Source organism: Dufourea novaeangliae, unplaced genomic scaffold, assembly GCF_001272555.1.
Source record: "Dufourea novaeangliae isolate 0120121106 unplaced genomic scaffold, ASM127255v1 scaffold56, whole genome shotgun sequence".
NCBI classification, from domain to species: Eukaryota; Metazoa; Arthropoda; class Insecta; order Hymenoptera; family Halictidae; genus Dufourea; species Dufourea novaeangliae.
Window position 1 is genome coordinate 7,012,093 of NW_015373942.1, and position 26,533 is coordinate 7,038,625.

Sequence of the window (26,533 nt, forward strand, 5' to 3'; positions counted from 1 at the left end):
GGTGAATTCGTGCGCAAGATTAGGATCAAGTTGTAAAGTACAACCAGTTCACCGCAGCGAAGATCGTTTGAGAAACGTAAACCTGCGATGATGTAACGCACGTGTAGTCAAGAATACACGTTTTTTGTTTTTACGTATTTACGTGCGCACGTATGCATAGTTTCGAGGATAGGTCGAGAGGCAAGAATCATCGGAGGAATGTGCTGATGTGTCTGTTATACATAGAAAACCACTCAATGATCACCGTCTTCGACTAAATTTAAACTTATTTACCAACGATTCTACGTTTAATATTGTTGGATGACCACCTCCTGGCTCATTGAAAACCCTAACTGATAAACGTGACCAAAAACAAATGAACAGAGGTTAAAATGATTAACTCCACTTTTTTTTATTATTTCAAAATTTAGCACAGCAGCACTTGATTGGTGTTTAACTTTAAATATTTAAAATAAATTTCTTTGATAATTTTTATGGATTTAATCACTTTGGCAAATGAACGGCTCATTTAATAAGTTGCTCACTCAGTGACTAAGGGCTAAGATTATCACTTCTCTATCAAATACGATGTACCTACACATATTACCGAAAAATCTACAATCGTAAGCATTACTTCGATTCGCCCGTCAGTATCATATTCACATCAGTCGAGATCAGAAATCATGTGCGACAAGTTTATTCCATTCCGAGGACACACGGTATAATTTCCCTTTACGTGCTTTCATTAGAACCGCGTACATCGTCAAATTGTATAACAATCAGTATATACATTCACCTCAATAAATTGCTTTCGTTACAATTCACGAAGGATTATTATCTGGACGTTCACTAATGTGGCATAATGTGTTCCTAAGTACTTTCCGCAAATATCAAAAGTGTTCATTTCGTCGATTCGACGACATCGATAAAACGACAGGTAAATTATAAATGATCTTGGTCATGCACAACCGATGACTGATGGACATGAGCACCGTTAGAATTTATGACAATTAACGGTTACGCGACGACAGTGCTCATTGCATTTGTACGAGTAACGCATAACGTAACCATAGTGTGTATGTTTGAACGTTGAAACTCCGTTGACAGGAAAAGAAAAAACGACTACATACACTCGCCGTGGACGTGACAGCTTCGAGGAGAAAGAAAGGAAAATCCCTCTGGTGTTCCGGGAAACAGGTAATAAAGGAAATAAGAAATTATATTTAGAGCCGGGCCACGTTCCGAGTAATTCGTCATCGTCAGGTGCTCCGAGCAATGTGTAAATTTATGTAAAAGTTACCTTGACACGAATTACGAACTGTCTTTCAGAGACCTATTCTCGTTCGAATAAATGCACGGGGATATTACCTAAGCGGGCTCAAGTCGGTAACTGCTCGACAACATTTTCCGTTATCTACCATACGACACAGAAACTGTACACACGGAAATCGTTACGAAAGGAAAATTCGAAAATATCTTTCTTCTGCGCGATAATGCTTGAGTAGCGAGGCACTGAATAAAAGGCATGCTTTATCCAGGGCCAGGGATAAAAATCAAATTACGGTCAGGTACTCACTACTTTCAACCGGGTCGGCCAAGGCAAATTTCTGGTGGCCGTCTTTCGATCGGGTCGTACACGTTTCCACTCGTAAAAAATTATTGTCACGCTATCAAGCTGCCACTGACGTCCGAACACCGGAATAATTCATTCCCGTTAATGACTGGCAAAACCGGCGAAAAGACGACTTCGGGATACCTGCTGCCGTGTCCCGCGCGTCTAGATAGGCCGGCCCCTCGATTAGTCTTGAACGAACGCGCTTCGATAACCATGAGGATCGAGGAAATATCCACGCTGCCTTCCCCTACCCCCGCGGACCAAAGACTCGATCACTCCGTTCGCGAGACGAGACTCAAAATCGATGCTTCGAATCGTTCGCTGCTCGCCTGACCAACAACGGGGACGAGGATTCAGTAGTGAATCCCGTACATGGTCAGACGAGATTCACGAGGGAGGTTTAACGATTTCGATAGTTCCCGATTATTTAGGAATTTTTCAGATTTGTAGAGCAATTTGATAGAATTGTTTTTTTTATATTTTGGTTTGCTTCTATGGAATTGGGATTTATTTTTGTTTTCTTTTTATTTGTTTAGATGAAATGGTTTTTTGTTGCTCTGCTATTTTTTGGTTCCTTAGGGAGAAGCAGTTTTTGAAGATCAGTGTGTGCCTTCCAGATGTTATTAATATATATTTTGAATTGTAATAACTAGACTGCGGAAATTTTGGCAAATTTACAATTTCGGATACTAATATTTGAAAATTGAAATGATTCACAATTTTGAACTCTGTATTAGAGACTTTACTACGTTAATAATAATACATAAATAGTGTTACACTCATATTAAAACCTCTATTCTACTGCATTTTTCAAGTTAAGAGATATTACAAATGCATAAACTGTAGTAATAAGTGTATAAAAATCATTACAATGAAATTTTAATAGTTTGTTGTACCTACTTTATAGAACTGTATGTTGAAAACAGTTTAAAATTCGTCGATCGAGTACAAAATTTGAGTCTCCTTGAAATGCAAATATATTTATGACACGTGCCTGACGATACATTATCTCGTTAATTTTAGTTGATATCCTGGACGCTTTTACCAAGTATTTCTGAATACCTCTCCCCTCCCCCCTTATTAAAACCCAGCGGTATAAAATTACAAGGTAACTAATTGCACGTACAAACATATTAACTTCGTGCTGGTTTTGAACAATCCATAAATTCTTTTATGAAACCGCGTGATACTACAAAAGTACAAGAAGGCGCACATTAACAATCAACACTATAACTACCAAAGCAGTCCAAATAACTGATTAGTACACTCTTACGATGATTAAAATATTACAACAATACACTTACTTAGATCATATACAACTATTATTGCAATATATAAGTGAAGAAATTTGTTAATTTACAATCTCTACATTTTCAGAAGTTTTTCATATTCATCGATTCAATAGAAACAGCTACAACATTTATCGACAGCAGTTTTACTATTCAAAAACCATCTTCACCCCAAAGAACCAAAAGATAACAGAAAAAGTATTCCCCTGACATTTACGTCAAGGTCCTCTACAAACCCGTGAAAGTGAAAAAAAAAGTACCGAAATTTTCGCGTGCACGCCGTTATTGGGACCGAACACACTCGCGAGCACGCTTCGCGAACAACCAGTTCAAGGCCGAAACCAGATCCACAGCAGCGCACGTGTGTGTGTCCCGTGCAGAAATGGAAAACGGGATCCGTTTCTCGTCCGAGTGCGAAGGGACCAAGCCTGCCTTGTCAACCGCGCGTCGTAGCGTGGACTGGGGTGGTGCAAAATACGTTTGCACTTCTCCATAAAGTCCCCGCCACGCGAGAATTCGATTCTTCCCCTGAACAACGATCAATCATCGCACGGTGATAATATTACCCAGGATCACGATAACGAGACGCGATACAATCGTGGACTCGTGCGCTGAAAGCGGACCGCGACGACCGACCGGCCTACCGAAAAGAGGCGCGATAACGGCGTAACTCTGGAGTTCGTCGAGCAGAACGAACTGCTACAACACACCTCCACGTCGTCAACGCAATTTCACGGGGCGTGCGAAACCACTACTGACGGACTCTCCGTGGGGGAATCGATCAATGGCAGGAGACCGACGGTGAACGCGATCGATAGTTCAGATATCTCATTGATTCATCGGGGGGATTCGTGGTCACGCGACTCGTGGTGAGCAATCGTTAATTGCGAAAGGTTGAAGTGGACATTGCGAGGTAAAAAGAATAAGGATCCACGGAGTGAGGGATTCGTTTTCGATTGTTGTGAAAGAAAGTTATGCAAGTAAAGTAGCTTCCTTCGAGGATGATTAATCATGGGAAGATCGAGCTTCGAGATGCAACATCGTCGAATTGATGGCTCGTTGAGCTTATTCGAGTTTTTCATGTTTTTTTTAACGGTCTTTAGAAACCGATATTTTATGAGTAATGGTAGTTTCGCGTGTTAGCAGAGAGATGATATGAACAAAAAAGGATATATCTATGTAGGTACTACTTTATTTTATAGATTATCATTTGTTTTATGCGAAATCGTTTATATTAATCTTATCGGAAGATAATATGCTTGATGGTGTACATTGATTGTCTGGTTTTTATAGTCACCGCGAAATTGCTTAATTTTCGTTCAGTTTTCTCTGTTAGAGGCTTGTAATGCCTTTCCTTTTTAGTTTGGAACTTCTAGTCAAGGAGGTGGTCCAAATATAGGCTGAGGTCTAAATATGGGCTAGTGGAAAGTATAGTTTTACCATAGCAGGAATAGTGTAAAACTACAATTCAACAACAAAAGAATCTTTTCAACTCCATATGATAACACACACATGTTTTAAATACATTGAAGTGTTATATCTTAAAAATCTTTAACAAGTTTGGCAATAAGTCCTCAAGCAAAGGTGCTAGCCCATATTTAGACCACGTCCTCTACTTACATATTAATACTGCATAAAAAAATATACATTCTTCCATAAATACTTGTGAACTAGAATATCTACATGTAGTTCAACGAATTCTAGAGTTCCAATGAATAATTTCTTATGAACTTTCGTCACCGAAACAAAATTATTCTATCATTTCAAAATTATTATACTATTCCAGAACACCAATCTGCAATAAACAAGCTATCAAAAATATTTAACACGAAGGCAGTAGCGTGCTCTTAATCTGTTTCATCAGTTGGGCTCGGCCAGCCTTCCCTCCTTAAGTCTTTCTAGGTTTAACCGCAATGAACCGAGTAATTGATGATGTAGGTTGAATAGTCCGACTAATGTAATCAAGATCCGAGGCAATTGAGGCGCAAGCGTGCACGGAATTACAAAATCACGAGTAAATGTTAATGTTCCCTGGGTGGATCTCACATGTCTCTTGTTTTTCTTTTCACGAAGTTCCGAGCGGAGCGAGCTGGGAGAACCGAGACGAGGCCGCCAAGATGGACGTCCGCGCCGGTAAAACCGAACGAAACGGGACACTCGAAGGTCCCTGGGAAACGTTCTTGGCGTGGGCCGTTCTCGTAAAATTCTCGTTTCAGATCGAAATCACCGTCGAGAGGGAACGTGGTACCTAAATTATAAAATTTTACGCCGATAAGCTTCACGTGACACGGCCGCGACATTAAGCAACCCTGCTTCGCGGATCTAATCTATTCCACGTTGAAACCACGGGGAGTACAGACGTCCATCGCGGAAAGGATCTCGCACGCTTTTGAAGCTTCAACTTTTCCGATAATACAAACGTCGCCGACTGTACAAGGAAACTCGTTCACGGCCGAGAACATTTTCTGCCTCGAGATCGATTCGATCTGCATAGGGTGTTTAACAAAAAGTCTAGTTCCTTAAGGGGAAGACTTCCTCGGTCAGAAATTTTCAAAAAATCGATTTTTCTCTTTCCACATTTTCATCAAGTACAACGTTTCCTTGAACGAAGGATTTTTTTTCGTTCCATACTTTTTTTTAATTGACCAAAAACGAGTGATTTTTAGGCGAAAATCGCACTTTTTCAGGAAAATGTCCGCCATTTTGTTTCTAATCAATATTTCGAAATACCTCAAGTTCAAGGACAAGATTTGTTCTTCCATTACATAAATCTTACTGAATTTTTAATTTCAAATGAACCGTTACGAAGTTACAGTGATCACGACAGACCACTTTTTGTGAAGAGACATCGGGGAGATCGCTCACCATTTATTTACTAATAAATATTTTTAAATAAAAAATTACCTTATAATCTAGAAACTGCAATCTTTGAAACACAAACACATTTTTTGAAAAAGGTCTTATAGTTTTTGAGAAAAAAATTCCCAAAGAACACTCTTTTTTCGGCCTCCTGACTGAACATGACCGCTTAAAGACTTGTAGTACTCGCTGAGAGTAATAAAATATGATTATAACTTGGATAACTGTGTTCAGATCTATTTTGATGTATATTTTCGGGAGCATCGCCAAACTATTGGAAAAACGGAACTTCAGAGTTTCAAGTATCAATCGCTATTGAAAATCAAGCGCCTGTGACGAATGGTTTCCAACTAATATGGGGATAGCAAATGGAGTATTATGAGAGTGATAAAAGGATGCGTGGACGTAACAGGGTTAGTCTTCCAAGGATAAATTAACACAGGTCTTAAAATCGAACTTTTCAGTAATACACCCTACTTTTCTGTTCACGAGTGATTACTAACATCGATCTTTTTAAAAAGAACTTTAAAGAAATAAAAATCATGCTGAACTTCTCGTTGTTTGTACCGTAAAACAGATACATAAATATTTTACGATTACTGAAGAAATATTTATAGAAATATCTTTGAACACAACCGTGACATAACGTGTGGTCATGCATGTCATCTGGCATCGCAGTGGTCAAGTCATTTTTACTCCTCACGATGAGTACTTTTGTCATGTTCACTTAAAGTCAGTAGATCTCTGTCTCCTGCACACCCGGTAGAAATATCTATGATGACAATTCTCCGATTCGAAACCGGGAACAACGAAGACGTCGATGAACGAGCCGCGCCTCACGGAATGATCGCTCGGCAAATAAGGAGGAAGATAACGGCAGCTAATTTGTGATCGGATTGCGAAACCAGAGCCGTTCCTTTCTCATGGCAGTGAAGGCACTTTGAAGACACGTCGAACACCGGGGACGTTGGCAATTAACCCTTAATTCCAGAGACTACTCGTTACCCAGATGAATAATCCCGACGACTACAGTGAATCCTCGATTGGTGTTCGGTTGAATATGCGGCTGAAATAAATATTATTGGCTTCAAAATTCCAGGTTCTATCACTGTGCTAAACCTCATTAAAAAGTCAGCGTTACACCTAGGGACCTCTCTTTGTCGGTGTCGAGAAGACTTCGAGCACTCATCGAGGATTTACGGTACTTCGTAACACGTTTAATTCTTTAGTTGCACCACAAAATTCGTATATCAATTATTACAATCGGAAACGTGTACGTTGATTAGGCTTGTATATTGTTCACCTATGGATAAACTAAAGGGTAATAGATAGTACGTATGTAGTAACAAGAATAAAATGACAACAGTCTAGTGAAATAATGAATGTCTTATACTGAGTGAATTACTTGCTGTACAGGGCAATATTTTTGTTTTTGTTATAGTGTGCCACTTACTGTCACTTGAAAGTACTCAAACGTTCAGAGTTTCCAGAAGTCACTCTTCAAAGACGTGCAGTCTGCGGTTAATGGTTTAATCGTTCGACTTTTCGCATTTTTCACGGCGTTCCTTCGTCCACCGCACGTGCACGTGTACTAGTTCCTTGTCTCCCTTCCCGGGTTCCCATGTCGACGGGATGACGCGCGCTATTACCTGACAGACGCGTCGGCTCCGGCGCCCCATCGTTTCCACCTTGATTGAAACTAGAGATTTTCCTACCCGGGTATCCGTGTACTTGAAGTACTCACTATAACTCGAATTCCAGTTCCAGAATCGACTATCATTACCTATGAGTACTCGAATATCCGAACTTGAATCTGAGTATCGAGTTTTCATTCGTGATTACACAAATATAAAGCTTTTCTTATATATTTGAATACAGATTAACACGTTCACTCTCAGACTGTCACAGTGAAAAAGGCCGCACGTAGGCAGACACACTTCATTTCGTTTTTAGTCATAAATCGTCGAGAATATATGCATTCAGTTAATAAAGGCTGTTGGTATTCTTTTAAATTATACTGCAATGTCAATTTTACGGAAAACTTTTGTATCAGTATTTTAATAATCCAGTCGCTATGCAATGTACGTGTCACCCAGCTTTGGGTAACTAGACGGCAGAGTTGGGCACAATTTTATTTGCATGATACTTAGTGAAAAGCTGCAGTACCTAAGGGCATCCTTCTAGGCTTTATACAATTAATGAGATTCAATTATTATTTGCCCAGTGTTTAGTCACTCACGAAGAAGCATTATTTTATTATAAAAATTGATATTTCCACGTTTAAATAGTTCAAAAATACGAAGTACTTTTATTCGTTTATTACTACAGTGGAACCTCGATTAAAAGGGATCCGAATATAACCAAGCATCCGAGTATACCCTGATCTTAATTCAGTGGGTATCCGAGTAATCAGGTTCAGGTACCTGGAGATCCGAGCAACAATAAGAGCCCTAATAGAAAGCAACCTCCACGATCTTTCGCGCGTGACACCGTAACCGCCTGGCTCTCCTTTCTGACATTGTCACGATTGATTCGACGAATTAGACCGTAATGTACCTTCATCCGTTACAGGCTACGCGCATCCACGGGACTAATCGCGTTCGAACGAACGCGTGTCCCAGCAACTATTATGGCCCGCTGAACACAATGGATGGCATCGAGTTGTCTGAATTAACTGCGGCCGTATGGGCACGCACGTGGCTGGAACTAACTCGATTTCGAGTGGAAGAACTGGACTTGACAGAAGGATTTGACGGAGAAAATTGATTAAAAAATAGATTTTAATCGATTAGACATGATTGTGATTGACAGTGTACGGCTCTTTCAATAGTAATAGCTATTTGTTACTTTTGTACATCGGAATTTACTATTAAAGTCTATCGGTCGGTTAATACAATAGATGAACAGTTGTCCATCTAATATCGACGTATCGACATTATTTTACGTACAGTCGTCCCCGTTTAATAGACACGCTTTTGCTCTATAATCTCGGAAACTACTGGGTCGCTCCAGTAGCACTTTTAATGAGTTTCTATCTTGCAATAAATTAATTTTACAGAACGAAAACAGCTCTCTTTTTTGTAAAAATTAAATATCTTTTTTCGAAAGGCTATCATTCTGAAAGACTCTTATTTTTCGGGAGCCTCCGTAGTTCAAACCATAGCAACAACCATAATACAAAAAATAAACCTTACTTTTGCTATTTCAAATGACTACAACAGTCTCCACACCATCGCCCGAGGGAAAAGAATTTTTTTTAGGAAACTTGCACCACGTATATACTTGTTAAGTTTAGATATAATAAAATTAAAAAAGAAACTTTTTTTTAATTTTAAATTTCAAATTTTTAAAAATAAAGTTTAGATATAATAAATGAAGATGACTGACGAAAAAGCGTGAGTTGTAACAATCTAAATGTGTTCACGTATCTACAACCACACAACACCCGGCCCTCCCTATTGCCTCAATAGCAACGAGATTCTTGAGAGGAATGTTGTATCAATTAGACAACGACTGCATGCCAATCGCTTGCCGCTCGAATACTGATTACCCTCGTGTTCTCTTAATTAGTGGCTCCTGCATACCTGATTCCTCCTGTTTTATTATTTTCGTTTTCGTGTAGTAACAAAGGGTTATTAACTATTTCTTTTTGGTCTGGACGTCGTTCACGAAGTGTACGCGCTGATACGTTGCTATAATGATGTGGTAATTACATGAGTGACAGTTTTAACCCGTTAAGCGAGAAAAGCATTTTCGTACGTCGCAATGTGGAATACTTGACTAAAAAAACTAGCTAAAATTGAAATTTTTAAACTTAAATAAAAATAAAAAGTTTTTTTCTTGTAATATTATAATAAAGTGACACCATGGCCATTTCTGTGACGTCAATTTTGGTACAAAAGCATAAAGCCACGTACTTATACGATCGACAAGCCGCGGCGGGCCGGATAGGTGACCCAATTACTGACAGCTTAGTAACTCCGGGTGTTTGTTGTTATTAAGAAAGAATAACAAACCACTTATAATAGCTTTTTCCTCCCCTCTGGTGAGTTTTTCCAGAACTTCGACAAACAAATTTCTAGAATTGAAAATTAATGAAGCACCGAGCAAGCAAAACAAAAAGGTGTTTTGCACCTATTATAGAGTCTCTAAAACAAGAGCACAAGGTTGTTTATATAGTATCAGGTGATGTATAAATACAGTGTTTTTAATTCATAAAAACGTAGGTACTCCTCCATAATAGAGACACCATCCGTGATTGGGTTACCCTAGATCCGCTGCCCCCACTTAAGAAGTTAATACAGCAACAAATATTGCGAGTGAATATGATTGAATGTGATCTCATTATAAAGCAGTGATCCAGCGATAACCAGCTCTTTCAATTAGTAGAATAATGAAACACGTAGGACGTAACTTAGGCACTAAACTTCGGACGTTGGAGTGACTGTCAAAGAGGAAATCTAATGGTTATTGCTGTTGGGGCTTTCGAGTGTAAGCCGTGTCCTTTTGAAAAGATTATCTCAACGTTCTGAAAGCATTACAGCCAAATCCATCGAGGATCAAATGACAAAGTAATACAGATGAGTGTCGTGTGGTTATTCATATCATGTGCCCTGTTCATGTTGATCCTGATGGAACTAACTGCAATGCTTACAAAACATTGGGATAACGTTTCTAAAAGAAGATGCCTTATATCGGAAAGCCTCGACAATAACAGCTGTATAAAGCCGTACCGTGAAAGTCTGATATCTTAGATTTTTATGGATCCGAATTGACCCAGCTTCACCGTTGAAAGGTTACCTACAAATGAGTTTCTGGTAAGGACCTTTTTGATAGGTAGAATCAGTTCTGGTTCTTTCATATCTTATAGTTATAAGCACTGGTATACAATAAACTTAGTACGAGCAAATTCGAACTATAGAAATCGATGACTTACCATTTCATTTGTAGGAAGTAGATATTTAATAATAGCTAATAACTAGATTCTGAGATTCGATGTGTCATTGTATAGTACGTATAAGAAGACGAAAGATATAGAAGTTATTAGAACCTGACGTGGTCGATCGACATTACTTGCAGCTTAGGCATTCTCGGCAAAGATTGACCATGTAGACTATGATGTAAGTCTCTGGGGTCTATGAAAAACAAAGTAACAGGGAACGCGGAGGTATTCATAATAGAAATAAATCGATCGAATACCACGGAAACGATCAAGAATTCGCCCGGTAATTGAATCCTATCGATTCCAGGCAGTTCGTCTCATTAACATCCCGACCAAAATATAACCGACTTTCGTACGAGAACCTTTATCCTTCAGTGTTGCCCTTTAAGAGGAATAAGTTGTTAGGGATTGTTAAGGTCGTTACACTTTAGAACCATCGGTTTAAATGTCAACCCCCTGGGGCACACTCAGGTGCATCGATCTTTACGCGTGGTGTCTGCACAACATTTACCCTAGCCTTTCTTTCTCGAATCTCATAATATCACACGTATTAAGCCCCACGAAAATGTTTTTGAACAGTTTTCGGCTGGCATCGAGCGAACAGAGAAAACAGGAGCGAAACGAAATAAAAATATCAATTTATATATCCTGACAAAGTTAGGATGGTCCTCGAGGGAGTGGTTTGAACAACGAAGAACAAACAGTGGAATTGAAAAACGAAATGCTAACTCCGATAACTTCGAGGACTTCTTATTCTCTGAACTTTATAGCAGTTTATGGTAGAAAAATTCAATTCGTATAATACAGTCAAGTAGGAAAGGGTCACTGTAAATATCGACAGTGGTATTAATGTAGAACAGCAAATCACGAAAAAGTCGCGTGATCCCGGTAATTGACTTACGGGATGAAATTGCATTTCGAATCAAGAATGAAACCTGATAAGTTGGAAGAATCGTGTACCAAGGAGGAGCGGCCCTTATGGGTGCGTACGCGATAAGGTGTGGGTGGTGTATTTACGGAGCCCGGTTTCGTGTTTGCGATCGGGGACGATGTTGATGTGTCGATAGGGCACACGTGATGCCGCACCCTTCTTAAAAGAAGGGTTTGTTGTTTCAAATCATAGAGTGGGTTGCGACCAAATTGCTAACTATTTGTAAATCCATTAATTAGTTTCGTGACCTGAAGATGTTAATTGACTAGAAATTAGTGCTCGATCACCGTTCGTGTCCGTAGTGCCATGATTCTGTACATTTTGCACAGATGGATCAAAATTCTATTACCCATGATTCATTCGAATTCTACAAACTGTAATCTTGATCTACTTTATACAAATACTACTACTCCAACCACCATCAGCTTCCCATCAAACTAATACACTGTCGTAATAAGATTCCCAATGGATTGATTGATCAAAGAGATCTTTCACTGCTCCCCCTTTGCTGAATAATTCCATTGATAGATTGTTAGTAATCAGAAGCGAAGATAAAGCTTTATGATTCATCTGTACGAAACCAAATATAACCAAATGTATTGCCATTGCGAACAGTGTTTTAAAAATAATACAGTAGCAACTCTAATTTAACATGTATATAATGATCTTCGTTAATAATTTTTATTCCTCAAAGTATAGTTAAATATACGTTTCAGTAAAATTGACAATTTTATATGCAACAACTTAATATTTTTGACACATTACGTTTCAATCAGCTGAGGTGATAGTGCCTTACAAAAGTTCCGAGTCAGGTGTTATACAATATTCAGTCACATCAGAGTCGATTTAACTGGAATAACATTGCCATCACCATTTGTCAAGATTTGATCATTTTTCCGATGAATATTTCCATCGCTATCGACCGATGGGAAAAAAGGGACACAGATAATAGATACGATTACCAAGAAATCTCCCCTTTTTATCTTTGTTATGCGCGGTTATCACCTACTTTCAGCTGGTTATCGATCTCATTTGATTTTTTAAATGCTATTTTAAAGTTCACCTGCGATTTACGAAACAGATAGAGGACAATTAATATTCATGAAAGCTGCCCTACAATTTTACCTATCATATCTGTTACTATAATTAGCATTCCATATATTTTGATAAATCACTAAACCATGATCCACTCTTCGATATAATATTTTCATCGTTCTGGCACACATTTAATCAACAACAAATATCGTGTCTGGAAACGAACGATGCCGGTGAATTTCATTTTAATCACGTGCGCAGGCAACCGTCCAAATCACGTTTTTGTAATTGGCACTTGGTCCGAACCTTTTGGATGCCAGTACGAGCATGCATCTGCAGATCAGTGTGAAAACAGGTTGCATGAAAACGCATCTGTTCCGCACACGTGAGTCTGTTATATCCAGGCAACGTATAATTAAATATTGAAACACCTGTTTGTATAAAGACGGCTTCAAATTAACGTTAGAAGCACATAATAGCGTTCCATACATGAGTGAGCCTTCTCGCGAACTAAACCGATCAACGCCATGAAATGAAAGGTATCGTAAACTAGCAATATTGCAAACATTTGCATTTAGAATTGAGCTTGAAGTACGGTAAATACATAAATTATATGCTCATTCGGTTCTGTTATGACAAATACAGGATGTCTCAGGTGAGATCATGATTCTACGAGAAAGAATATTTTAACTATTCGTCATGGTCGAAGTAGAAACGGAATGCAATGACAGACGTGCTAACCAAGTCCAATGGTACGCGTATCCAGCCGAATTTTAAATTCGATTATCTTGAAAATTAAACGTCAAACGAAAAAAAATTCATTCTTCTTTTTTGACTTATTTTTGCTTACAGAATCATCTCCTGCCCGATTGTGCTAACCGACCTGACATACCCTATACATATACTGGAAGTAAAAGAAATAATGTACAACGACAAGGAACAGATTCTTTCTAAGATTACATTTCTGTGACGTAATATTCACAATACTATGTAACCTGATTTTTATAATCTGAGAATCTATTATATTATTTCCGAAAATTTGTCCTGTTGTACAAATATTTCTTTTTCCTACTATATTCGACCGAACAAATACAGAAAATTATTTCGAACGTAGATTTTCTTTTTATTAAATTTAAAATATATAAAACTGAATTTATAAAAATACTAGAATTAAAAAATATTATGGGCGTTAAACTACAAAGTGGAGCTTTCACCCAATGAAGCGATCGTAAAATTGTATTCATTGTTCGTTATAACCTCGTCGCCAGTTCCATGGGGTGACTATAAGGAGTCAAAACACTATTTGTTAAGTTCCACTCTAAATGCTGCGGAATCTATTGAATCATCCACAATTGCATCTTCACCGGAAGATCGTCGATAGAACGGAAGTTCCACGACAAAATTCCACGCAGCCCATCCAAGTGGTCCTCGATAAGATCACTTGGCACGGCCTGCTAAATACCACCGCGACGACAAGCAACTTTACGATCGCGGATAGAATTTTTGCCAAACGGATTTTTATAACATCAGCAGAAACTCGCGGGAATTGGGGGAACGAAACAAAAGCTGTTCCCATTCCTCAGAGAGTTAACCTAATGAAATTGGGACGAACGAAATGAAAAGCTGGCAAACGTTCAGCGGCATATGCGGCTCACGTGACAGAAAATTCGTTTCGTGTTCCACCATTAACCGAACAACGAGCTGCTTTTAGTTAACGTTCAAACGAAACCAACAACGAAATAACACGTTCCAAACAGAAGACCGTTAAACCATCGTTACCTAACGAATATGTAGAGTGTATGGTCAAACAATGCGGATGATTCTAGTGCAAAAATAGTTGAATAAATCCGTGGAATCAAATTTGATGGCAAGAAGTGATTGTTTCCGTTTTCGACATAACCGATTTAGAGGATAGATAATCTAACATAATTCTTTTGTATTTGTAATAAACACTGACGATATCGTGACATTATTTGTTATCTATCAATCTTAATTTATCAAAAGAAATAATATAAAATCACTGTCAAGATTTATAAATATTTCTATAAGTAGAAATCGTCAGTAATATCCAGACAGACAGACTACACTGGGTAGGGAGAACGTGGAACCTGTAAACGCATACTTTATTGCCCCTCCGCTTTTGTTCCGGCTTTTCTTCCGGCAAAAAACGAATTTACGAGGGTCTGAAGCATTTCTTCCTATAAGATTATTGTTCCGGCGCGAACCCGAGTTCGAGACGATAATCGAGAGGAGTCTTTAGATGATATTTAAGGATACATGTATAATAGAGGCGCAAGAATAGAATTAGGTTACAACGGGCTGGAGGACTACTGGGTCACACAAGACCCGATGACTATAACCAAATGAATACCAATGCACACCATTGATCGATGTATTAAGTATTTGAAGCGTGTACTTCTTGATTCAACGAATGACGGAACCAGTTTCTCTCTTGTACGTGAACTTCAATTTCACTTTCATGGCCCGAATGGGCGAGAAGTGGATGGACGATGGCGTGAATCGACCCTCGTGTTTAGCATTACACGCTACCCAGTGTTATCGATCATCCCGGTGAAGCTATCGCAAGGCCAACTAGTCCATATTGCTGAATGAAAGAAACGAAACGTATCGACTTTCCATGTGTATACATACACGAAACGTATACCGGGTGTGTCGTTGGTACACGAGTCCAATTGGGTCCGTTGACGCATCGGAGAGGAGAGCGCAGCGAAGACGTTGCAGAGAACTGGCCGTGGTTAGGTCAACGTAATCGATTCATTATGCAACAAGTAGTCGAACTTAAATGCGACATGGACAAGGCATTCGCGCGAAAATACCATAAACGCAAGGCGAAGAAAAACTTAAAATAAATTAAAAGATTGTAGCAGAATTTTTACAAAGTAGACTTTCTTTTCGAGAAAACAGCTTTAAAAATTTGTTAGGTAAGCATGTATGTCGAATAAATTTTCAAATTGAATTTTTTTTACGGATATCCAACCGCAAACGAAAAATATTCTTCTGTATTTTCGAATTGCTTTTTCAAAAAGAACCTCCCTTTGCGGTTGTACTACCAGCTTGCTCTCCTCTCAGACACGTGACCGGTGTCTGATGTCGTATTATAAACGATGTAAGATGAACAAAATTGTTCTACAGTTTTTACCAAGCTGCCCTTGTGTAATCATTGTACAAATTAAGGACACCGCGGGAACGGCCGCAAGATTCTGATCCGTGTCAAATGAAATTGTCTTTAATTCGCGTTATCGTATTTATTGACATTAAATCCTTAAACTTAATTCTTCGGGACCCTATCAATGAACATTCCAATGTCAATTATACACTTTGTACTAGTTAAAAAATAGGCAATTGAAGGGAAAATTGTTATGCACTAATTTGCAGAAAAAATAATATTTCCGTGATTCAGAAGCGCGTTAACTGTAGACATAAATTATTCAGAGATCGTTGTATTATGCATGACCCGATGGAGAATACAATGATGTGTAAACTTCATTAATGATTTATTCTCGTTCTATTTGGTGCAGTGAAGGGACAACGCTGAATGATAACACGAATATCTTTGTATACTAATTCCAGTACTGATCCACTACATATACATCAAACATTCTTAAAATCAACAATAAAAAAAACCATACTTCGTATCTCGAGTACAAAAAATATCCCTCACCATTGAAATAAGTACACACGAGTCTCGCAAAACCCAAACTGAATAATACCATGTTTCTTGAATTCTTCGATTCCAGTATTTCACCTTTTGTAATATTAAACGAATATTTTAAATTCATTTTCTTACATTTATTTGTTCGTATTACTCAAATCAATCATAAAACGGCAATGTCTACACGTAATTATTGATCTTCATCACTTTTTATTTCACGGAGTTGATAAGTCTGGTTTCTGTGAGACTCATGCATATAAACATCATGTTGTCCTCATTAGGTATTTTTGTTATGTACATGTCCTGTTCATTTCAAACACTGACCATACAACGTATAACCTCTAATATTTCGTGTACACGTTGGTCGGGGATCAGGGGAACGAGATATTTGCGAACAACAATATGTACTTACAAGTACCGAACCGTGTGTCCGTATGAACTATACTGCCACATTCATGTTGCCAGCTTGTCAGCATTTCACAGCGTCAGAAAATAAATCCAAGTAAGCCCGAAGGAAGCTGCACAACATGCGCTCGCACACAAAACTTAACCACTAGTACACACTCGAGCTGCACCCGGGTAAACTGGTTTCAAATGAAAATGTACAGTATCACGCTCGACGACGCAATAAGAGCATACGGTGAGCGTGACGACGATCCAGGGATCGCCGGCGCGCGGATCACGCAGAACCTTGTCGCGCGCTTTTACATTCGACCTTTATTTAACTCTCTATTTCTTTTTGAAACGCTTCAAGGACCTGCGCGACTCGATAACCTGCCAACGATACGCAAAGGGGACGCAAGCAGCCACGTGTGCGACACCATCGAAGACTATGTTGTCTATCATAGGCGCTACCTAGATTCCAATGACTGAATATAAAGCGCATAGGAATAGCGTTCCATGTGACGGAATCGGTTATTTATTATTAACCCCTCGGGCCATAGGTGCGAAACACAGCGACCCTACAACGACCGTCATGGCGCGATGCGCTCTGATTGATTTCCGTTTCTGCTATCAGATGTCGCCACCTACTGACACGATGGTTACCTGTAGCAACGTTTGGAAATTCGTGCAAGTACATACTGGGTACTCTGTATTATTATTATTATACATATAGTGCACCGGTACATACTATGCATTTGGTGTATGCGTTTACTTCAATTTAAATGTCAAATGTTATCACATACGCGAAACTTGTACGATATCGTAAATAATATTATTATAACAATATTATTTATAGCAATATAAATCAAGAAACACAAAAAATAATGTATTATGACTATATTAATATGAATAACTGCATTGTATCATTATTATCCTTTGAGAATAATATGTTTATATTAAAAAAAATAACAATGTTTTTGTTTTAATAAATAGTTTGTTTCATTAAAGTAGTAGGTAGAGAAGCTTTTTTTTCGTATGAATAACTGTAAAATAGCGGAATCCCTACGGAGGATATAGTTAACGCATGTCTTGTTTTACAACGAAACAACATGTCAGTATTTAAAAATGGCCGTAGACAACAGTAACTAGAAGTGATTTTAATTGAATTGCAACCAATATATTCTTGTAATCGTCACGTGAAATGCGTCAATGGCCTAAGTTATTTATAGTAAACCACTCTTTTTATTAGACTGCCAAGTATTTTGACGCAAGAACCTCGTGAATACCGATTCATACTTTTAATGTTACATCTCGATCATAACATTCACCGAGATCAGAACTGATTCAGTTACTTAATATTTGCGCGGTATGCATCTTCTCGCGTGATCGGCTCCGGAATCTTTGCAGGTAAATGACACTATTTTTTTTAAATGCGTAACAATCAACTATTAAAATGATATCGCGATAACAATTGTGCAGCAAGGTTAACTGTGAAAAACCAGTGAACAAAGAGAGATACTTCTTCAACAGTGTAAGAATACCTCAAAGAGAGAACATGTCATCTGGTATGAACGATGGCCCACGAAACACAGGCACACTTCCAAAAAGCAATAGGAGAAATGATAGAAATAGGGAACGGTCAGCTGCTAATCAGTTTGCAAATCATTCTGCTTATCATGGACATGCACAACACTCTAACAATTTGGTAAACCAACTAAAAAATAAGTATACTACTTCTACTCCTTACTGCAAGTTATTTATTGTTTAATATTGCAATCTATTTAATAATGATATATGTCTATGTGTTAACATATTTATAAATTAATTAAATAAATAAATAGTATTGCATCTTATAATAGATACATTGAAATTATTTTATTGAAACTTAATTTGTATATTCTTACTTTAAAATACTAAAAATATTGTATATTTTATTAACGATGTTAGAAAACAAAAATTAACATCTTTCTAAATTTGATGTAATTTGAACTTCCTAAATGAAAACTTCATGCAGCATCTGTATATAGTAGTTTAAAAGATAATCTATTAATAGATAGCTGAATAGTGGGGAAGTTCTCTCTAAGAATACATATCCAGATACAATTCTACCTCGGGGCAGTAGAGTTACAGTATTTCACTCACCATTTCTAGAAATCATTTCTCTGTGCACCTAATCAGTTTTTTTTTATTTAATAATTACATGGAATAGTACCAACTTGACTGGAAACCAGTTAGTGAAAGGAAACATTTAAGGATAACAAAGAATAGTAATACAAGATCAATTCCTTCAATATCATCAACACCTTATCAAGATATACCTGAATTTGGTACATATTTAAATACTTATTCCTTTGTGTTTTCACAATTTAAGCAATTAATATTTTTTTAATGTTATGATAGCATCATATACCTGTGGACGACCATACAATTACAGTACAGAGGAATTTACACATTGGCAAAAAATGGTTCCCCCTACAGATTCTCAAACCCAGTCACCTCCACGATTCGAAGGAAGAAAACCTTCTAATGTTGATAGAATGGTAAAGTATAATTTCATATAAATAGTTGATGTAAATAAAGATATGAATATAACTTCTTCTTTACGCAACTATTGCAGCCTGATAGAAGTCAAGTGGAATCTCGCTTAAATGAAATTAGAGACTGCATCAGGGCTACATCAACATTGATGGATTCCCTTGTTCAGTCTAATGATCCAGTAAGTACATATAAAGTTATTAATAATATGAAACTTCGTTTACCTTTAGATGTTGCATTCGTTTCATACTTATATCTACTTATATCTACTTATATCATACTTATATCTATACTATTATCTTCTAGAGAGCACAGTCTCAGAATGAGAAATTGGGTACAATGTTGGAGGATCTGTACGACAGTGAAAGAAAATTATCCAGACTGTTGGAACAATATGAAAATCATGGGATGTTTTGCGAGGTTATTACAAATGTTACATATATTTAGCTGAGTAGTGTTCACTGGAAAATTCTATAATTCGTCATTTATTTTTCTTCTAGAATGGTGAAAATGGCGATGAAACCGATGAATTAAGTAGAGAAATGCAATTACGCAAAGTAGAAGAATTACAGAGGAAACTTACACACCTGAAGAAACATCACGCTAGTGTCCTTGGAATGCAAGTACGTGTTACAGAAAAATTAAATGAGGCACGGCAGGCTCAACAAGTGCTTTTACAACACGATAATCAAACTGAAGTTACATTAACCCAATCATTACCTGTGAATATCGACCAGCTTGAATCTGCAACAGCTAAATTGGCTCAACTTCAGACAAAGAAAAGACACATGGACCACATTATTGCAGAATTACAAGCTATAGAAATGTCTGATAGGGGTAGTTGTGTTAGTACACCATTTTCTGTAGTAATTTATTACAATTAGAAATAGAATGTATTATTATTTAACATATGTGTGTTTTAGAGCTCCGAAGGTTCAAGAAATTGTGTAAGGGATAAGGCTGCTGAACTAGAAGCCATGAAAGCACAACTTGCCCATTTAACAGCGTTAATGGATGAAGTTACAAGAGCTCGTGATTCTGTTGACTCAAATTCTGATGCTGAGCCGGAGGTAGACTTAAATGGTGATATTGCAGCTGCTGTAAACTCTAATGAAGAAGAAAATGGAACAAATATGTCTTTTGAACATCAGAGTGGTACTGATGAGAAAAGTGATGAAAAATTTAGAAATACAAAAGTTAGACCAACAGTAGAGGAAATTCAAGTAACATCGTGAACATTTAAATATATACTTCGTTATAAATTGTAAATTACATTCATGTATTATTTTACAGGCTTTCACACAAGAGTTGCGAGAACAATCTGAACAGTTACAAATTGCTAGGGCAGAATTACAACGATTGAAACGACCACCGGCATCAACATCAACTACTCATTCTAACTCTACTTCTACCTTCCCGACATCAACTCCTCCTCCGTCACTTACGACATCAATCAGTTCTGATAAAAAACTAGACAATAACAGTAATCCAGAAGCTCAGCCAATTCAGGGAAAAGTACGTCAAATGGAAGACCGTGTACGAAAGGTATCTTCTTTAAATTGTTTTCATCCATGCAAGATGAATTAAGACTAGATATTTACATAATTTCTATTCTATGGGAAAATAGGATTCATCACATTCATCTAGCGTTAATCGTGAAATGGGGGAACCAACTGATTTAAAGAGTCATAGAAGTTCCAGTTCTCATGTTAGTCACACAAGTACGCCTGCTAACGTTTGGCCTCCTACGACTGCAATAGGTAAAGTATATTATACTATATTTATATCATAAACTTCAAACTTTCACTTTCTGTGATGTAGGAGGATCGAACGATCAAAGTGTAGACGGCGTATCAACAGAAAATTTAATGGACATAGGTGCTCAAACAACAGCGATTGAAAACGGATTCAATGGAAATTGGTGGACATATCCACCGCCTCCATTAAATGAAGTACAACACGGTAAGATATATATATAGGTAGATGGAAAAATTGGGGACATTTACATGACAGTGAAAAGATACCAAATTGCATACAATTGTTTTAGGTTCATCTGAATATTATCGACAGTTAGTGTTAGGATCTCAAGCTCAACAGCTTCAAATGATGGGTACTACGATACAACAATGTTGTCAATTATTGTGGTCTCAGCAACGTGAATTACAAGCCATGCGCACAGCCATTACGCAGTTACAAGCACAACTGAGACAAACTCACTTACAACAGCGAAGTAACAACAGTGAAAATAACGACGAATATTCAAATTTAAGTCGTAACATTCATCATCTCAGTGAAACCTTAGATTCCACATTACCACCAAGTTCGTCTCTGCCAAATTTGGTATCGTTACCAAACTCTTCTCCTGCATTATCTCATAATGCTGCACCGACTTCTGTCAACTCTCAACAACAACAGCAACAACAATTGAATAATCAAGTACCACCTGGGAATAGAGCAAACAACTATTGGGATAATTTCAGAAGGTAATGGAACATCCATGTACGGTTAATTAATGGAAATTTAATTATCGTCCTAGTGCCGTGAAATTGTAATCTATATTGATACAAGAGTATCATATACCAAACTGGAATTTTTCAATCATGTAATCATTCGATGTAAGATTTGTTTTCTGATTTATGCAATTGAGTTTTAACCTGTTATTTTTCTTTTCAATTGGATATTATTAAAACGAAATATGATCTTTTTTATAAGTTTAGGTATTTTATAATCAGTAGATCGTGCACATCCATCTTCCATCTTTGTGTAAACCTAATGTACCATTACATAAAGTAATAAACTTCACGGTCTATCTGTGCACTTTTTGTCTTGTACTTCTTAGTTGTTACTACCCTCGTTTAAACCATATCACACGTAAATCACTGCTGATTTTGATTCTATAGTTCAATGGTTAGTGAATATGAAACTAAATGAGGATAGTATGTTGGTACGTAAACTATGGGTATGTAATGTAAAGTGTTCAAGAATTACACGCATTTGATATATTTTGATTTTGACTAACAGTATGTGCTCAAGTGCTCATGTGCAGTTTTGTCTTTCTTTTGTAATTCTTAACAGAACTTGTAGTTTCATTTTCTATGTTCCTAATTTCATTCCCTTAAGCATGGTATGAGTCTATTGGCACTGGTTATACATTGAAACTAATATTTGTTGTTTCTGAAAATTTACAGTTATTCCAGACAAAACTTACTCTCGGGAAGTGCGAAAACTGTGACAGATACTACCTCGGGAGCTATTGCAAACGCAACATCCTCTGGAAATACTATGTCAACTGTTAATACCTCTCTTATGTATGTAATTTAGGTACATTATTCAGTAAGGCTATCTAATTTTATTTTGATTTTCACACATTATGAATATCATTGAAGGAAGGACAAACGTAATCGGGAACAAGGAGCTGATAATTTACCTTTGCCTTCATTAAACGTAGCAGAAGCACAATATTCTTTGAATTTGCAACTGCCATCCAATTTGCAACAACAAGAGAGGGAAAATACCGTGACACGTAGCAATATTTTAACAAATGAGGTATCTCAACAACAGGTTGATAATTTTTGGGAGGAAGCACATTCATCGTTTCGACTACCACCTGTAATAAATGATGAACACCCCCTTCAAAACTTAAGGTTTGATCTTGTTGCAAACTTATTTCTTAATTGCCATATTTCCAAATAACCATTGTACAGATATATATTTACTTTCATATTTGTTACGTAGTCCGGAAATGAGAGAAGTTCTAAGTTCACTAATTTTAGTGAATAAGAGACAGCCCGATTATTTAGTCACTGTATTAAGAGAAATTAAAAACATAAGCGAAAATCATAGACTACGACCGCGTTTATTGAGATCGCTGCGTACTTTGCAGGATATGCAACCTCGGAGCAATCCATTGGTTCGTATATTTTTTTTTAATATGTATATTAATGTATTATACATATTCGTAATACTTTTCCAGAATGAAGTAACTGATCAAACTGCTAGTGAAAGTTGTCAATCTAGCGATGAAGATTCTGAAATAGATTCAGTGTTGGATATTGGTACAGAAAATCATTCGTCTATTGCAGAATTTATTATACCAGGAACTTCCATGTATCCTACTGCACACATGCCACTGATAGATCATTTGGACATGCCGGTAAGTTCTCTTTAACTTATGTTAGATAGGTAGGAAAGGCATCATCATCATTTCATACATCATACATTTTCTATAGGAAGCATCCACACAGGATTCTGCATGTGCTCTGCCTTTGATATCGGCCATTAAACCTGGTTATAATGAAGATCTAGCAGAAGCAGATCAATCAAGACCTGAATCTTCCAGTAATCAACAGGTATGTCTAATATATTTGGGTAAATAAAATGCAACAGTATAACGAAAATATGAAATACAATCTAAATATTTTTTTTGTAGCCTTCTATTAATGATGAAGAAAATGATGAAGGCCAAGACGAGGCAGCTGGACCATTACTCCCTTCTCAAGCAATATTTTACGATGAAGTTAACACAGAATAATTTGACTCTGCTTTTATATTAGATAAGATTCCAAGTTTCTATTTCTTAAGTATTATGTTTTTCTTTACTTTAATACTTTTTAAAGTATCAATATATTTCTTGTAAGCATCAAAGATGCGACAAGAAACTTTTTTACTTGTAACATGTACTATTTAGCTTATAATAAACATTGTAACTTAGAAAAGTAAGTATTTATTTCCAACTTCATGATACAGTGTAATGACATACTTATGAGTAATGAATATACACTTTTCGATGCAAATACAAAAAATATAAATGTTAGAAATGATTGTCAAGTATCCTACTTAAAATTCCGTCTCTGTGCAGTCACTATCAAGCATTTGCAAACGATGAAGGTGATATATGGAGCACCCATGTGTTTCAAATAAAATTGTCTCATACTCGTCATTGTTTTCAAATGATTTAAACCCACTGCTTGAGACCAAATATTTATTATTTGTATTACTTAAGAGATTATGATTACCTGCTGCCAAACAGCAGCTCTTGTTTGTGATACTGGCTTGCTCCAGGTCTTTGTCATTGGTTGTATTTACAAGCAATAGTTCCGGCTCATAAGACACCTTGGCCAATCCATAGTCCTTTGTACTTCTTGTGCCTTGGTGTACGTGGTTGTTACCACTGCCTCTGAAAGGAAACCCATAACTTATCGACTAATTTAGTTGGACATATCCTATGCCAGCCATTTTGTCAGCAAATTATGTCCTTACCATCAAAAAAAGACCAAACTTACTAAGTGTCATTACTTTATGAAAAAATATTAGCACCTGTGTTTATCCATTGCATACCATTAGCCATGGTACAGAAGATGACAGGATGCATTAAGCTTCAAAATAAATTTAATGCCAGGATCGGATGAAAATCTCTGTGGTCACATGTAAATATATAACCTTGTCCCCGTGGGAAGGAAAATCGAATATTCATACATTTGTAATATCAATTAATTAAGCTATTATAAGCAATATCGAATGATAGCAAAGCTTTTATTATTTATTTAGTTTACTGAATAATAATCTACATTTGCATTTATTTTCTAATATCTAATATTTCTTTCTAATATGCATTTCTTCGCGATCAAAAATTTTCCCGCTCAAATGTAGATAGAAGAAGACACAACGACCTCTAATAAGATCTACCTGAATTACGTACGAATACGAAACGACGAGGTCGAACTTTTGTGGAAACGATCATGCGAATAAAAGAATCAGACGTTTTTATCTCTCACTTGTATAAAGGGATTCAAACGAATGAAATTATGAATTCTCTCCTACCTTCACGAAATTTTTTCAGCTCGCAGACAGGACTGTGATCACCATTGGATCGCTTCCGGTTTCTCCGTCGAAGCGTGTCCGCGTCGTCGTGGCTCGCCTGCTGTTGACACTGCCGTTGCTGATCATTTACTCTCAACCGATTCTGCGCCGACGCTTCTAGAATCACGGAATCGTTATTCAAATAGCAAGATGCCATAGAATAATCGCATCCGTCATCGTCGGTTTCCATAGCTGTGCCATAGGTACAGCTATTGTACACCGGCATTTTACTAACTTCCTCGTGCTCTAACACGGGATTCAGTTGACATTCTTTTTTATAAGTCGGCACGTAACCATAATATATGTTCGACGACATGAACGATGGAACGACGGTTCTCGTGTTATACATAGCACCACTCGCTACAGCCATATTTAACCTTTTTTTTACAACCGATTTTCGATACTACACTAGAGAAGTACGAAGATACGTTACTACCTATCGTTCGATTATATACGTTAGAGTGAATGATAAAAAGAAAAAACAGAAAGCACCATAAACGAACACGACGTTGACACTTCCCGAGAAGAACGGCGAATGTAGTTCGGGTTCATAGCCGAGTACACTCGAGCTGTGAATCGGCAACGTTCGGCCGTCCTCGCTCGATTTAGTCCGTTTCTTCAAATCCCCACCAACTCACGTTTCCAACAATCGACCCGCTCATGGAAATTTGTTGCACTTCTGTTAGTATTTGGCTCAAACGTTTAAAAGTATTTTCAGGGTATGATCCTACTTTAACCGTGATTATGAAATAGGTAAAATAGTATTGAGGCCTCTGTGTGCAGTTTACAGTTGCTAAAGACGCCGTGTTCCTATTGGCTAATGCAGTTGCGTAACGGATAGAATTGAAAGCACTTTATTAGCATGAATCGAGTATATCGTTGTGTATACGCGTTACTGAAATAGCTAACTTTTCATTGATATCTGAAAAACATTCCTGGAAGAACTGTGTAGGGTTTATTTTAAGAAATTTATTGTTTCTCGAACTTTTTCTAAAGAATATACTTAGTTCGAATGAATCATGCCGCTCGAAGAGAATGTCATAAGGGGGAGGCTTCACCCACTTGGCACACTCCTCGATTATACAGTTGGTGAAACGGTTGATTACCTCACCTGTCTATACTTTAGAATATAAAGTTTGGGTTTTAGAATTACAGTGAACTTGGGACACAGTTGGACACAGTACTCTTTAACTCTCGTAATAGTGATAGTTCCAGCGACTACAAAGACGACGGCATCTGAGTCCTCTCAGACCTGTAGCACCTTCACTTGCATAAATACTTAACACCAAATACATATATATTTGTTGTGATTTAATTGCCACTCTCAGGTCTGGCTGGGTTTAGTTTAGCCTATTTCTATTTACCAAGAAACAGTTTTCAAGAGAGACCTTGCCTCCATTTGTTGATATTAATGTGTACGTTTAAATAAAGT

At 37.3% G+C, this 26,533-nt stretch overlaps 3 protein-coding genes across 3 annotated transcripts in view; 1 reads left to right on the forward strand and 2 right to left on the reverse strand.

Annotated features, from left to right (window-relative positions):
* Window positions 1–16,895, reverse strand: part of LOC107185776 (probable phospholipid-transporting ATPase IA) — a 32,358-nt gene extending 15,463 nt beyond the window's left edge. Inside the window, exon 1 of the mRNA XM_015573533.1 lies at window positions 16,736–16,895. The gene's annotated coding sequence lies outside the window, so the exon portion shown is untranslated. The remainder of the gene's footprint in view (window positions 1–16,735) is intronic.
* A 951-nt stretch (window positions 16,896–17,846) lies between these two features.
* On the forward strand, window positions 17,847–23,773 carry LOC107185777. The gene is made up of 19 exons (XM_015573534.1): window positions 17,847–18,114; window positions 18,187–18,412; window positions 18,917–19,034; window positions 19,108–19,247; window positions 19,325–19,423; window positions 19,549–19,662; window positions 19,743–19,865; window positions 19,980–20,087; window positions 20,166–20,465; window positions 20,536–20,787; window positions 20,870–21,002; window positions 21,064–21,204; window positions 21,290–21,725; window positions 22,431–22,550; window positions 22,629–22,886; window positions 22,978–23,152; window positions 23,216–23,395; window positions 23,472–23,591; window positions 23,672–23,773. The coding sequence occupies exons 2-19, from the start codon at window positions 18,263–18,265 to the stop codon at window positions 23,771–23,773; spliced, it is 3,069 nt and encodes a 1,022-aa protein (XP_015429020.1). The 5' UTR covers window positions 17,847–18,114; window positions 18,187–18,262.
* A 184-nt stretch (window positions 23,774–23,957) lies between these two features.
* Window positions 23,958–25,622, reverse strand: LOC107185867. The gene is made up of 2 exons (XM_015573639.1): window positions 25,063–25,622; window positions 23,958–24,416 (listed from the first exon to the last, which is right to left on the reverse strand). The coding sequence occupies exons 1-2, from the start codon at window positions 25,469–25,471 to the stop codon at window positions 24,079–24,081; spliced, it is 747 nt and encodes a 248-aa protein (XP_015429125.1). The 5' UTR covers window positions 25,472–25,622; the 3' UTR covers window positions 23,958–24,078.
* Window positions 25,623–26,533: the final 911 nt, after the last annotated feature.